The sequence below is a fragment of the Branchiostoma lanceolatum genome, chromosome 2 (assembly GCF_035083965.1).
Source record: "Branchiostoma lanceolatum isolate klBraLanc5 chromosome 2, klBraLanc5.hap2, whole genome shotgun sequence".
NCBI lineage: Eukaryota > Metazoa > Chordata > Leptocardii > Amphioxiformes > Branchiostomatidae > Branchiostoma > Branchiostoma lanceolatum.
The window spans coordinates 17,949,517-17,964,149 of NC_089723.1; the positions used below are offsets into that span (position 1 = coordinate 17,949,517).

Consider the following 14,633-nt stretch of genomic DNA (forward strand, 5'->3'; position numbering starts at 1 on the left):
GAGTGACTAGCTGTTAAAGTTGTACTGTCTGCTTAAGCTACTATGCTCTCTACAGACAAAAGGGAGCCTTATTTGTCTCTCATAGTCCTAATATACTGTTCCTACTTGTCTTGTAGTGCAGTGTCTGAGAGGAGGGACAATGAATTCTGAATGTCTGCCCGTGACGCGTCTCTCCGTAACAGCCAATCAGCGTCGTTCCCCGCCGCCACCTCCATCTGATGGCAACCCACCACCACGGACAGCGTCAATTATTCCCACAGGGAGTGCTGCGCGCAGAAAAGAACAGCCTGATTTCCAATTCATGCTGTTATTTGAATTGATGAGTCTCCGAGCGCCAGGGTAATTTAGTAACATCAGAGAGAGATTGAGGCCCTGCCCGCCACCCGTATACTCCCAGGTCTCCGGCACTTTTGATTGCCAGACGTGGCCGGAACACTCGCGCGAGACATCATTCTCCGAACCGGCCTCCAAACAACCTCGCCTGCCGCTGACATCGCCTGGTGTCGAGACCCCTCGTATTTCTCCAACACCATCTCTCTGTAAGTAGTAACAACTGTGTGTCTTTGTAAGGTGTTACATTGAAGGGAGGGAGGCTCACGCTGCTCAGGACTGTTATATGCAGTGTCACAGCGAAGGGACGCCTGTGTCTGTTGTTACATGCTTCTCACGTTCTAGACTATACGGTGATGGATCACCCGAACTTAATGGTTCTACCACCGTCTTTTTAAAGACCATCCATCTTTTTCCTGCGTGGCTTTCCCTCAGCAGGTGCCTGGAGACATACAGGTAACGGTTGGCGGTGGGCGTCTCTCCCACAAAGATGTTGTTGTCGATATTTGTGACTGGCCTGTGGCGGTTGTTCTCTCTAGCCGTTCGTTTCTCGTGTGGTGCATTTGGGAAATCATGGTCGGGCTCCTGGTGATTTCTGCTGGGGACAGGGTTCTTATTACTGCGCTGTGAAATGATACGTTTTCCGCTCAGCCGAAGTCAGGTGGATCGAGGCGTAATTAAGGTCGTGTCGTTGTGAACCCTCATCAACATCTCAGTCTCTCGTCAATCCTAACCTTTTCCAGACTTACGGAGTAATTAGAGACGATGATCCAACTACATCTATTATTGATATTTTTGCCATTATGAAGGTTCTAGGTTGCGGTGGCGTAATGATTTCTACAAATTTTGTGATAAGCTGATATGCATGTATTAGTGTTGTTTATATTTTGGATGAGCCTATTCGATCATATTCTGCAATATGAAGCGTAATCCACGCTATCGTATTCCACAGACACAGTTATGAATATTTCACACACACGCTTTCAAAGGATTCGTCCATAACTGTTACAGTTACTTGCATGCCTTAAACTTAGTTAGTTGACAACATCTAAAGCCGTTTGTTTCTTCTTGGCCATAGGAATATTGTTTTTAAAAAGGTTTATAACTGAATGCACTGAATTGATAGAGGAAAAATCCATCAATTGCTTAATTCTCGCAGATACAAATATTTGATACAAAAACTTGTCAAAAACTTGTAATTGAAATATTCTCGGGGAGTGCTTTAAACATGTATCATTAGGAAATGTCTCAGACTTTCAAATGTCACAATATTTACCCTGTAACGGTTAAGCAGTAATGACGGTTCGGGGGAGAAGGGGTCACTAGGCGACCTCATTTGCCCATTTTCCTTCATGCATAAATGTAGATAATTCGGAGAGCATATCCCATGACTACAATTTAAGTAGTCATGCAGTTCCAACGTTCTGGTTTGACGTCCATACTGAAAAATTTTACAGCGCTAGGATTAGGTTGTATAGTTGAAATCAAGTCGCGTATAAAATCCTTTATAGAGCCGTGTTTCATATGTAAGGCGAATGAACCTGAAAATACAGGCTTTTACAGGCCTGCTACAGTGGTAATATACAGTCCCTAAGGGTAATGTAATATATGGCTGATGTTATCCTTTTAGAAGGACTATATATTTGAAGCAGTGTAATATTATGGTAGACATAAATAAGCTTTTATGTTTTTATATCTCATGCGAGCAAGCCGAGAAAGAGAATATGATCTGATACCATACATATTGCATCGTCATCACTGATATCATTATCTTAGATTACATATGTTTTACTGTTATTATGCAGGGAGGAAAGCGGATTAAATGTTTCTCTTATGAATATTACCGGTAGGTCAATCATCGGAAAAGATTTGTTTTTTTCCAGTACGGCTAACTGCCGGGACATGTGTGAACTTATCGCAATTCCGATTTCTTATTAGATTTTCCTTCAGTATACATTATAGGGGCCAACCGACCTTATTTGTTGTGGCCCGGCAGAGAATCGATCGCCGGGGTAAAACCATCCATCATAGGTAAGCCGACAAATAGCCGCTATTCGCTGCCGATCGAAAATTCCCAGCGACGTCTGAAATGAAACTTTCCTTGACGACGTTCGCGCGTGTTTTTTTTTTTTAGAATCTTCAATTTTCCAGCGCGGTGGGAATGGTACAGCTTTTCTATCAATGCTTAACAAACGAGACGTCCTGTGTATCCAGGAGTGAAATAATCCCGTGGCCCTGTCCCCGCGCCTTGCTTACAGTAATCCCGCAGACACGCGCCGAAGACAATAGGGGCCATCCCGGCTGCCCTGAGCCTACACGTTCCCACGAGCTCCATCCATCCCAGTCCGTCTAATCTCCTATTGGGACTCTTTCTACGTCGTCTGGCGGTATTACCGCGACATCATTACGCAAACTTTATCATCAGGCATCGTCGGAGAGCGGAATATTATCCACGGTGCCGAGGGCACAGGTGTACCGTGGCAGACAGATCGTGCCAAATCCTGGCGAAGCCAAGATATTCCTCCAGATCCACCTTCACGGCAGCGATAGTAGTGATAGGGGCTTGTGTCTTTGTGTTCGGAAACGGCGTGCGGGAGATTGCAGTGTATCAGCTCTTGTGAATCGGATAACAGGATCATCAGGATAAGCCCAGCTAAAAAAAAAACAGTTTATTTCGAAAAGTACTAGTTTGTGTGGCATATGATGAACGAGCGTCATGAGTAGATTGAAAACAAAGTTTTTTAATATCTTCTTGAAATGTTATTGTGTCTACAGTGAATAGATTTTGTTTCAGATATCGCGACGATATTACTCGCATAATTCCAGTGCTAAATGGTAAACTCTTTCCTCGTTTCAGTTTATATGTTATTAATTCATACATATAACATGCCTACATGTTTACATTTTGAAAAGGAATATCGTCTGCAGTTCAAAGATGTATGTTCTGCGGTATTCGTTATCTTAAAACGTACAGTTTTGTCAGTTTGTGGGCCACTGGTACATATCAGCTGCAGATTGTACAACATCATTGAAAATTCATAGTCGGGGACGGAGGGACTTGCAACGTTTATTTGATTCCAGGACCCAATTGGTCGGAATGATTATATTGAAAGTCGTGTCGCTGGTAAAAATATGCATTACTTCACGACTGGAAATTTGAGATATTCGACTCTTCTTCAAAAGACGACAATGGTGATGAATATGGAAGGGTGTGAGATATTTTTACGTATGGTTGGTGAAATATTATGCGATGTGAGGACGGGACAAAGGGCAATACCCTACTAAAGCATTACGTTTACTGTCGCTTCCCCCTCCTGTGATCAACGCCCATGTCGCTCATGAAGTCAACGTTCAGGGACAATAAATTGCATACATTTCTTCTAATGATTTCAGACAGCGTTGCAGTTTGGTAGGGAAGTTGTGTGAAAAGAAAGTGGAATACTAGTTTGTTTTGTTGCTATATTCAATGCTGTGTTGTATTTTTGTCTGCTCACATACACTATGCACCTGTACGGTAAGGTTTATTACCCCCAATAATGACCCATTATAATCATTACTTCGTAATGCAGAAATAAATAGTCATTCGTGTACTGTTGACGCTTTGTTTTCTATACTATTTTGCCATAATGATAATATGTTTGACCATGTCTGAATATGCCAGTTGTATCATGTACATGTGGGTCTGGTTGCAGCAGTTCTTTAGATAAAAGGTACAAAATCCTTGTGCTCGAAATATGGTGTCTATCTGAGAACATAAACTTTGGCGAAGATTATTTGTCATGGTGACATGGTTTCACATAATCATCTCTTAGAGCCGTAACAATATCTACACAAATGTGTTTATCTTTTGGCTTATAACGCACAACATTGTCTGGTTGTAGTTATTTAGATTTTATATTGTACAAGAGAAATTCATGTACTTAGCCAACTCACACCACAGTGAAATTTCGATATTCCTTTGTTCAATGATGTTTATATTTCTCAGCATTTTATTCTAACGAACAACAACAGCGGGAAATCACTCAAAGTCCTCTCCTACAATATCCCATGTAATCCTGTCCCTCTAGAACCACACATGTTCCCCTGTGACCGCCATGTTTGCCAGGATTTTGTTCTTTGCCGAGGTGAAATAAATTCATGTTCCCGACATGTCCTCGGGGGGACTGTCAGAGCGAGAGAGGCGGAATAATGGGCCGGACTAATTGGTCGCGAGTCAGAGGCGGGAGCTCCCCGGGGCTGCTGGGACATGCGCTCCACAAAGGTGCTAGTGCGCACGCGCAGATGGATAACTGGCTTACGTGCCTGACATAATGATGGTGGTCGAGAAGTGGGCGCCAAGACTATCGTGATGATGTTCGGGACCATGGCCGCATTTTACAAGGCTACTCGCTACAAACTGTGAAAGGTTGTTTTGGACCATATAAACGTACAAGGTTGCTGACTACTCGTATAAGTCACGAAGTGTGAAGATTTTACCTTTCTAAAACTTAAGATTTGTTTTGCTTTCTCTCCCGGTTCCATGATCTATAATGTTAACTATACGTTCAGAAATTAGAATGGAGAAAAAGCATTTTCAATAGAATGTATACGTAAGTTATATGTTTGAAATGATTCACGTCAGTTGATATCATTAGCATTTGTTTACGTTTTTGGTGGGAGCCCAGACCTCAAGGACCATAACACAAATGCGCACGACCTAGGAATATTGCAGTACTTTGATTAAGGTAGGCCCTGGGTTCAGGTAAGGTCTGAAGACTGGTCATAAACCAGTACTAGTATCACAACAGGATCAGGGAGACGAATATGCGAATTTGCTTCTTGCATTCTTGTAGATGTACAACATAAGCAATACCTGTATCTGTAGTATCGGCAATCTCACAGAGGGGTACTGTATAGCCACCCCCATACCGTGGTATTGTACAATACGTGACGCGTGTACTGAAGAACGTCATTCATAGCAAATATTATAGTTTATCAGATTTTCTTAACGTTGAAAAATTCAGAAAGTGTAGGACGAGACTTATGTTTTGGTGATAACTACAATTGTTTCCCTACAAGTAGCTGTAACGTTTGGGCGAAATGCACAGCATGTAAGATCATGTCACATCTATTTGAAAATATAATTTGCTGCAGTTTACATTTGACTCATTTGACCCTATAGCTAGAACTCCACTACGCAAGTCCGTGTTAGGTCACCATGGTGGTTGACCCGGAAGTAAAACGGACCTTGTTATCTGATTCGCCTTCCCCAACTGACGCTTATTGCGTGGATCTTTATTCCTATTTGTAGAAAACATGTTGCCAATTCCTACGATTAGTTCTTATTCTACAGTAGATACCAAGTAGTGCTACTAAAACCCAACGAAGCTTCTGTATGAAAACACTACATATTTCAATCAAGGATGTCTGGTCGACGCAAATGCACTCATTATAAATCTAAACCTGTAGAGTGCCTGCTGGGCCTCTCGGTTAAATATAGGAAATTTTGTTCTGATCTCGAGTGGTGAATGTGTGGGTGAATCCTTTAAACCTCGAATTACAGTCTTGTTACAGCCAAGCTTCCTTACTCCCCCGCAGGACTACCGGCACACCATGTCTGTCCTTGGTGCTGAAAACAACATCAGGAAGTAGTCGCGTTACCTTCCAAGCTTCAGTTGGTTCCGTTATGTGTGGATTATCTGTGCAGATTGCTTACAGATTATTTTAGGTCCTATTTCGTAGTGATTTTTCAGCAGCTTATAGTGGGCCTAGCCTTTCCGTCATTTTCCTACCAGTCATTGGCAGTGAGCATGAATTAATGAATGAACTTTATTGCTCGACAATTGTACATGGCAAAATGTATGGCAAGAATGACAATGCAATCAATACAATGGGTACTAAACTAGTCTATTCTATTCTGAAAACTATAATCACATGATTGCATGGAGATATGCTGTTTTCAAAACGTGAAACAATTGTAGTTAAGTACAAAGTAGAAAGCCCGACAAAAACGCCTAAAAACACGTCAAAAACCAGACAGAACCCCTCCTCTGCTTGGAGAGTATAATAACTGCAGCACACACAGAATCTTGTTGTAGTTGTAGATATGTTACACTGATATTGATAAGCAAAAAAACAATATTTCAAGCGGGATTGTGGACGGAAGATAAGCACATCAATATCCACCAGTAGGAGGACAGGTTTACTTACTTCGCGAGGATATGGGACACTAGATACGGTAGAACTAGAGACCTAGTATTGACCGCGTGTCTATAGTGGGGGTTTGTCTTCTTGCTTGAGACAACCTTGGCATTGAAGCTTGTCCCAGGGTAATACATCTTCACAGAAGTATAGTAATATCATAGGTCAGGTTGTAGTCTATCAGGAATATCTCATGCATCCTTGAAGCCTTTCTTTATAATTCTTTGACGCAGATGGAACATATATTGTGCCTACGTCCATCCGTTGCGATTTTTCTTCATTAAACTAGCCGCACTCCTCTTCCTCCGTACCTGACTACCCGAGGAATATTCCGTTCTCTCCGGAGAAAATATGTCCTCCCTCTGACGTTTGTTATCTATCAAGCCAGGCGCGTCCCGCCCACTCCCGGGAGAAGCACTCTAATGTCCCCCCGAAGCCACGCACTCGAGCATCCCGGGAATAATGGATGATGTCTAACGGCGAAAGTAACAACCAGATAAGACTGGGGGAAGTAAAAGAAAGATGGGGCGTGCTCGGAATGGCAAGTAATGGCGGAGAGGCTGACGGCGCGGTCATCACTTCTGCCGGCAGCGTAGCCCTCGGGTCGGGCGTGTATGCGTGACCTTGTCCGCCTGGCCGTGGGGCTTTGCGGTTGAAAAGACTGGGACGCTTGTAAACGTAACAAATCACGTAAGACGTTCCTGGGAGTGCGGTTTTCAGAGCCTGCCACCTGCACGTCAAACAGGTGTCAGTGAGCGCTCCACTGGAAAGAAAAAGCTGTCTTGGTCATTGCATGAAGATCAGGACAGTTTATATAAAGAAACGGCGAACTGTTTGAAATAGTAATACAAAACACAACGTTCAGTTCTTAAGTAATGCATGTGTTAAAGTTATCGTGTTGATTAATACGTTTTGGTGAATTGTTATGTTTCAAGAAGAGAGAAGAGACTCTGTAGATTTAGATGGAATATATCACAATGTTCCATTTCTTTTACTTTATGTTACCTAATGCATTTAGCCATGCTGGGCATGAATATGCAATAAAGTTCATTGTCATTGTTATTGTCATTGTCATTAAAGAAGGCCATCGTTACATTACACCGTTATTGTTGTTGTTATCATCACATACACTTGAGACCAAAAGATACTCTGAAACGATATGAGCTACGATGGCAATAAACTCACGACGTAGGCCTATAACAGTAGGTTGCAATTTAGACAGATCAAGATTTCATCCGACATTCCATCTTTTTTCCAATTATACCACTGGCGAAGGTATACACCCCCAAATCACCGTACTCCCTAAGAGCTGCAAATCAACGCATATTACGTACTGTTCACAATTACATTCGATGTCGTTTAAGCTTCATACACGTCTGCTGCACTCAGAATTACTAAACGGCAACCGTCTTCGGCGTTGTGGTTTCTTTCGTCCTGATGTCGACATTTTTTACTATGTCACAAATGCTCACGTATGAACTCAAAAACATACCTGAACCTGATGCCAGCTGCTTGAGGCTTTCGACTAAAATCCTGGTGAAAGAGGGGGATATCATGGTTCTTTATATTAGGAAGTAACAAAGAAATTAAAGGTTAGCAATCGTTTGCATATAACTAGACCTAGACGCCTGGTGAGGGATTGAGCGAGTTTATGAGTAAATGAGCGAATGACTGTGTGTGTGTGCTTGTGTGTGTGTGTGTGAGTGTGTGTGTGTGTGTGTGTGTGAGTGAGTAAGTGAAAGAGTGAGTGAGTGATTGAGTGAATGAGTGAATAAGTGAGCAAATGAGTGAGTGAGTGAGTGAGTACATGTCTGTGAGTGAGTGAAAAAGTGAGTGTGCGAGCGAGTAAGTGTGAGAAGAGGAGGGGGAGCTAACAATCACCAAACCACTCCAGCGTTATATGAGATATATTCTCCTTGCAACATGACGTGATTTGACAAATTCCCTGGGTGAAAGTTCCCCCGCTCGGTGACCCTCAGATTGTGATCGCTGAAAGGCGTCGACCCCGTGTGCCGCGGCATCAGCCCGCTGTGTTAATTGGAACGTGGCGAACACATCGCGCGGGAAGTCTTCACATCGATCCAGCCAGCCTGGAAATGAGTTTACCTTAATTTCGGGAAGAAAGTGCCGACGGCTGTCAGAGAATTCCCCCTGCAGCAAACACGATCAATACGTTTCCTCTCGTTTTTTCTTCCGCTCTTAAACGTGAACAGGGATCATGAATGTTTTATTTCTGTGAGATACAATAGCCAATGTTTAATCACAAACTAGAAGAATGGATGCTAAAGATGGTGCCAAGTTGGTTGCAAGGAACACAAAAGAATATCCATGTTTATGAGTTATCAAATTTTGAAAAAAAAATCAGTCATGATCTTGGGTCTTATTTCTTCGAACCTCGCATTGCGTGATCGTCACCGTGGGACCCGCGCCACCTAGCGTTAGATACGAAATTGTCACCCCACCTATCGAAAAGTGTATAGGCTATATAGGGGTTCGCTCCGCGACCCGATGTGCGCAAGCCTATCCGTTCCATCTACCTTACGCTAAGCCCTTGAAAATAGCATATGGCTACTTGGTAGCTCTAGCTACTTGGGCAACCTTAGCCGTATGTCAGCCGCCTGTCTTCCTTTAATTTTCCGCGTTTCTTTAGTTTCCCTTCTCTTTTTCTTCCCCTTTCTTTTTTTCCTTTCCCTGTCAATCCAAATTTCTGCATATACGGGCCAAACAACAGACACACACACCTTTTTTTCTACGGAATCACAATTTAAAGTAGTCTGTATAACGCAAACTCCAGCTGTCCGGGGGTTTCTCTCCCCTCCGTGGTTACAGGGCCGCGAGCGGTCACAAGAGGCTTGATTGAATTCAGGCTAAATTTAAAGGTGTGACGACAAAAATCATCATGCTTGTCAATTTTTGGCAACAATTTATTTCACTATTCAACATCGCAACTTACACATGAATCGATTGATGAAAACAAGGCAATTAAAAAAGGACGAAAATTCAGCATTCAATGATGAAAATTGCCAATCGTTAGAAAATTCTAAGCTTTTGTGGAGTTTAAGAAATTCCCCCGAAGCCTTCCACATAAAGTGGCGTCCACGGCGTGCTGATAAAATAATCACCTGGAAATACCAGGCAACGCCGAAGGTCAGAGGTAAGAAACAGTCCTGCCCCTAGAGGGCGCGGCTGATTTATAACGATTGGGCCCTTCCTGAGCCCCGTGAACCGTTAAACGAAACCCCTGAGCGTCAACACGGCGACAGGATAGGCATCAGTCGGAGGTTATTCGGTCACCCATCCTCATTTTCTGACATCCCGGAAGAGAGGAGCGCGGCACGGGCGGTACCAAGGTGTGCGGGGAGATAACGTCTTCCCTCGCCCTGTGGGAAGGGCAGAGAATGGCGGTGGTAATCCATTCTGAACGACTAGATTCCCCTGGAGGTCAAATCCGATATCTCGCACTGAAACTTGAAATTTCCTTTTCTCTTCTGTGGGAAATGAATATGAAATATCTATCAATCACCCTGTCTATGGTGATGTATTTCCCCACTTGCGTAATCAACGTACGTACGTTACAGTTATGCATAACTGGAAAATATGACGCAGTTCAGTCTCAATACCATAAATGGGAAACTTTTTGGCTGTACAGTGTGTCAAATAAATAGGAAGTACGCGAAATGCACGTCATTTTCTAAATGCTATTTTGTTTTTGTATCATGCCGGTTCCAAGAGTTGTGTTTTGTCATACGTTCACTTATTAGGCGTTTATACTTGATAAATTCTGTATCAGCATGGGTTGTGTGTCTTGGTTCGTTTTTCGTTTATGTTTACTTTTCCTTTTTATGATCAGGTTATTGTATTACACTTCCTTTTCGGGAAGGAAAATACACTTGTTATTTGTGGTGGCGACGCTTGATATAAGAATCATATTCTTGAGTGTGAAGCCATATAATACAAAAACGCATTCGCAGAAGGTGGTCATGACTTCTCTCTATCTTTCTCCAGTATCGCGCGGCTGTCTTCCGTGGCATTTCTCTTCCATGTTATTGTTGCTATTGTTGTTGTTCACCTTGTAGTGTCTAGTGGCACATAGGTCAGCAAGTTTCCTTGCTGCTTCAGTTGCAGGGTATATTTTTCCAGGGATTGGTTGTAGTGCGCCTTTAATGTGCTCGAAGCACCTCCTCAAACAGGCATGACAGGAGACCCCCATTTACGTCCCTTCAGAAAGACGAGTGCAGCCCCAACCGAGATGTCCTGTTACATCAGTTGAACCCGGGTCTCCCGCTTCCAACTAATTGGAACCAGGAGCTCAATTGTGAGACTGCTACCTGTTGAGCTACAGGGATATATCTTTTGTCTTCCATGTGGTTATATACCGAAAGTTAAAGACCATCTCCAAAGTTTCCACCCCACCTCCTTCTGTTTTTTTTTACTCCGTGCAAACAATGCCTCTGTATTGTACCTCAGGCGCCGCCCTCATCATGGAAGCGCCCCGGTCAGCTAGGTGAACAGGGGAGTCAGCGGGGAATAAATGCAGGGTCCGAAACTTTTCATTGTCCTGGGTTCTTTCCTTGGGTGGAGATAGCATAGTTTCTGGTCAAAGCATAGTTTCTGGTTTTGGTAGGAAATAAGGAAGTCGTTGTAAGCACGTAGGTTGCGCATTGGTCTTTCGGAAAGGGAGGGGAGAAAATGGAAAAGAAGAAAGTGAAAAAAAAGGTGAAAATATAAGAAGTAAAGCTAGAACATTTGAGAAAAGACATTAACTGTTACATAACATGTCGTTCTAGATAGATGTCTTGGCCTTCGTGAAAAGTTTATTGCAAAAGCAATGTAAAAGCTATGTAAAAGCTATGTAAATTTCTTGTAAATAAGGGAAGTCGAAAAAATTTCTTGTAAATAAGGGAAGTCGAAAAAATTTAGTAATATGGTGTAACTGTTACTTGAAATGTCTATAAATAGTAGTTGTGGTTGTAAACTGTTAGAGGTTTGAATAGAAAAAAAAAGTGTATCTACAAGAGGTCTTTTGTCCCCTAAGTTATATAAAGTCATTCTGATGAGACACGTTATTCAGAAATATGTACAACTCAGACGTGACATCATTCAAACGTGTCTACGATCTTGGAGTTGAACTATGACCCGGTTTCTGAATCATTACTTCTCCACGTGGATTTTGTCTGGCCACACGCCGGGTTTAAAAACGAACAGACCGCGTGTCTGCCACTAACCCCTTTCCTTCCCTTTCTTTCACTTCCTCAAGCTATAAGAAACTTTTTTGTTTTCGCCCACGGAACAGGAACTTGTAACGTTTAGGGGAAATGTCGAAAGAAGAAGGATCAGGTTCCAACATCTGACCCCGCTCCAGACGATAACAAGGGCGTTGCCAAGTAAATCAAACATCGGAGAGAAGGAACAAAAGTAAAATAAATCACAGAAGTGAATCCGTTTGTTTAAATGTCTGGAAACACGAAGGTATTCAGACACATGCTGAGCTCCCCAACGACTCAGTCATTCGACTCCAACAAGACAAAAGTGCGATCTTTATACGGGTATACACTCGAGTAAACACAAAAAAGTTTTCAGTTAAGCTTCCGTCTGATTACAAGTGGGGTCACAGTAGGTTCGAACTGTATTTGTTTTCACTAGGCTAAAAGTTTTAGTCTTGAAGGGACTAGCGCTGGATTTTATTAATTTTTAGTAAAAACGAGCCACTGGCTTTCACTGTAATTCAACTCGTTAAACGGACAAACAAACAAAATGGAAACATGCCACAGTTCATGTGATTTGTTGCAACTGTTACATTGCCTGCTTAATCCTTAGACCAATATTGTCTGCAGAGTTCCTCATAGAAAACTTCTTGAATTCATTAAAAGTTGTCATCTAGAACACGTTTGCTTCCCGACGAACGTTGTTTATGCCACGTTTCACAAAAAAGACATTAACTCGTCGTTATGTCCTCTTTAATGTGCGGTTGACACGTCCCCCACCCCATCTTCCGTTTCTCGCCGAGCAAACTGTATAACAAAGTACACACAAACAAAGAGAAGACAAACAAAAGTTTCGCGGGCTTTCAATGAAAAGTTGTACCGCGCAGGCGCAGTAGGGGTCAATAGGGGTCAACCGAAGTCAATCAAAAAGTTTTTGTTCACATGATTCTTCCGGAACTGCGGCGTGCACAAGTTTCCAGAACTTCGCCAACAGTCAATGTTACGTCTTCTCAAGCCCGATCAACACCACATGAAGGTATGAACAGCCCTTCGATGATCCCAGAATCATCTCTGTTTATCGTCTGTCTGTTGTTTTGTCGCTATTTTTGTAGCAAGCTTGTTGCAAGTTTCTTTGTCTGTGGCTTCAAGAGGGGCAACCATTATGTCCCAAAGTAGCGGCGGGAAACTCTAGTCCCACTTTCCCTACAAAGGACAAGTTACCCATTGGGGTCGAAGTTACCCAGAAAGTCTCTGAACTTGTGTGTAAACTGTTTTTGTAGCCCCAAGTGTCCGTATTTGGCCGAGGAAGAGGGGGGTGAGGAAGAATTCGTGAGAAATGTAGGGTATTCCGGGCGACAGCTGGCGAGCTGGGCTGCCCCTCCATAATAGCTTGAGTACACGGTGTGGCCGGGGCTGGCCTGGACTCATTCAACCGTCACCAAAAACTTCTCTCAAGTGTTTTCAACCTCTCCCCAACACGGAATCTACCCAAAGAAGTACTCAATCATCATCAGAAAGGCAACATAAGAGTTGGAAGTATGTCTAGAAGTCTGGACGAACTTCTAAAGAAAGTTTACTAACTGTTTTGTGGGTGTATTTTTGTAACGAAGGGTGTTGGCTAAGGTTGGGTGGTCCGGTCCCGAGTGGAAGCGACTCTTTGCATAATAAATCCTTTCGGGGACTTTCGTCCCAGGACGATACAAAGGATTCCTTAGTAACTTTTGAGTAACGGAGCCAGGAGATTTCTGTTACCAACGGGGAAAAGTTCTGGGACAAGTTTCTCCAGTGGAGGACTAGAAGAAAGTTCACACCTCGTCGTTACCTCGTGCCGAAAATTAATGGCCAGGACGCCGATAACTTGAGAAGTGGGGATGAATCACTCGCCAAACTTGTCTAATTTGGCAGTGTCTAGAGGGCGTGTTAGTACCCGAAATCGCCCCCAGTTATCAGAACTTCACGGCTACAAAAGGGGCCGTTTGCTAAACTTCCCACACCCCATGGTCACGCGGGTAGGCCCGACACACGCCACACTCCGCTCCGCCCAAAGTTTGGTTCTCACGAGTTCTTGCCGAACAACCAACAGAAACTGCGCCTTTGTTCCCGTATTGTTTTGAGTGTAGAATGATTAATTAGAGAAAAAAAAAGAAGCTCTGCCCTCCCCCCTTTGGAAAGTTGGCCAAGTTTTGGTGCGTGTGTATTCAGTAGTGAAGCCGGATTTGGTGCCGCAAGCCAAACCTCTGGTGAGGTCATCCTGTGAAATCTTATACGTGGCACATGTTTACTTGTTGTTCCGCCCTGAACTCGTTCACGTTTCTTCTAAACTCAGAAAGTACCCCCAAGTTGGAAAGTTTAAACTCACATCTGACCCCAAAATATTCAAGGTTGCTGCAGACGATTTTTGAGAGGAAGGTCTTCGTCCTGTACTTTGTGAGAGAAAATTTCCGAAAGTTTCATTTATTGTTTTGTCTGGCCTCTCTGTCAGAACGCTTGGCCCAGATTCTGAGGACAGCGCCATAGCCAGACTCAAAGACTTTTCTTTGTTCATGGATTCCTCTCAATGGTTTGCTTATTTGGCTGTTGAATATTTACTTTTCAGTTTCCATCGTTTCTTAATTTGTAACTGTCTTTGTCTTCATAAACTTTTATAAACTATTGCTTCGTGTTGAACTTTTTAAAGTTAATTTTGTTTATAACAGAAAGTTCTGTTTTTAACAGAAAGTTTTGTTTGTGCTAACCTTTGTCCATTCCTTGAATTCACTTATACAACATGTAATTGTGAACTTCCCCCTGAAGCGTTGCGATTAGTGACAAACAAAACACAATGCAGTATTGTATGTAACATGTAACAGCAAGTCTGAACAAAGTCGACCAAGTTCTGACATGTTTCTTGTCCCAACTTCTTAAATTTCTGTGGGCAGA

At 42.9% G+C, this 14,633-nt stretch overlaps 1 protein-coding gene across 16 annotated transcripts in view; it reads left to right on the forward strand.

The window, feature by feature from the left end:
* Nucleotides 1-334: 334 nt before the first annotated feature.
* The window catches only part of LOC136427701 (myelin transcription factor 1-like), a 51,886-nt gene continuing 37,587 nt past the window's right edge, over nucleotides 335-14,633 (forward strand). For 13 of the 16 annotated variants that reach the window (XM_066416768.1, XM_066416773.1, XM_066416775.1 and 10 more), the window contains exon 1: nucleotides 12,617-12,750. In XM_066416768.1, coding sequence (XP_066272865.1) covers nucleotides 12,657-12,750 — 94 coding nt within the window. In that variant the 5' untranslated portion in view covers nucleotides 12,617-12,656. Of the gene's footprint in view, nucleotides 540-12,614; nucleotides 12,751-14,633 lie in introns of those variants that run through there. The other 3 variants (XM_066416780.1, XM_066416787.1, XM_066416784.1) reach the window with 3 other exon arrangements.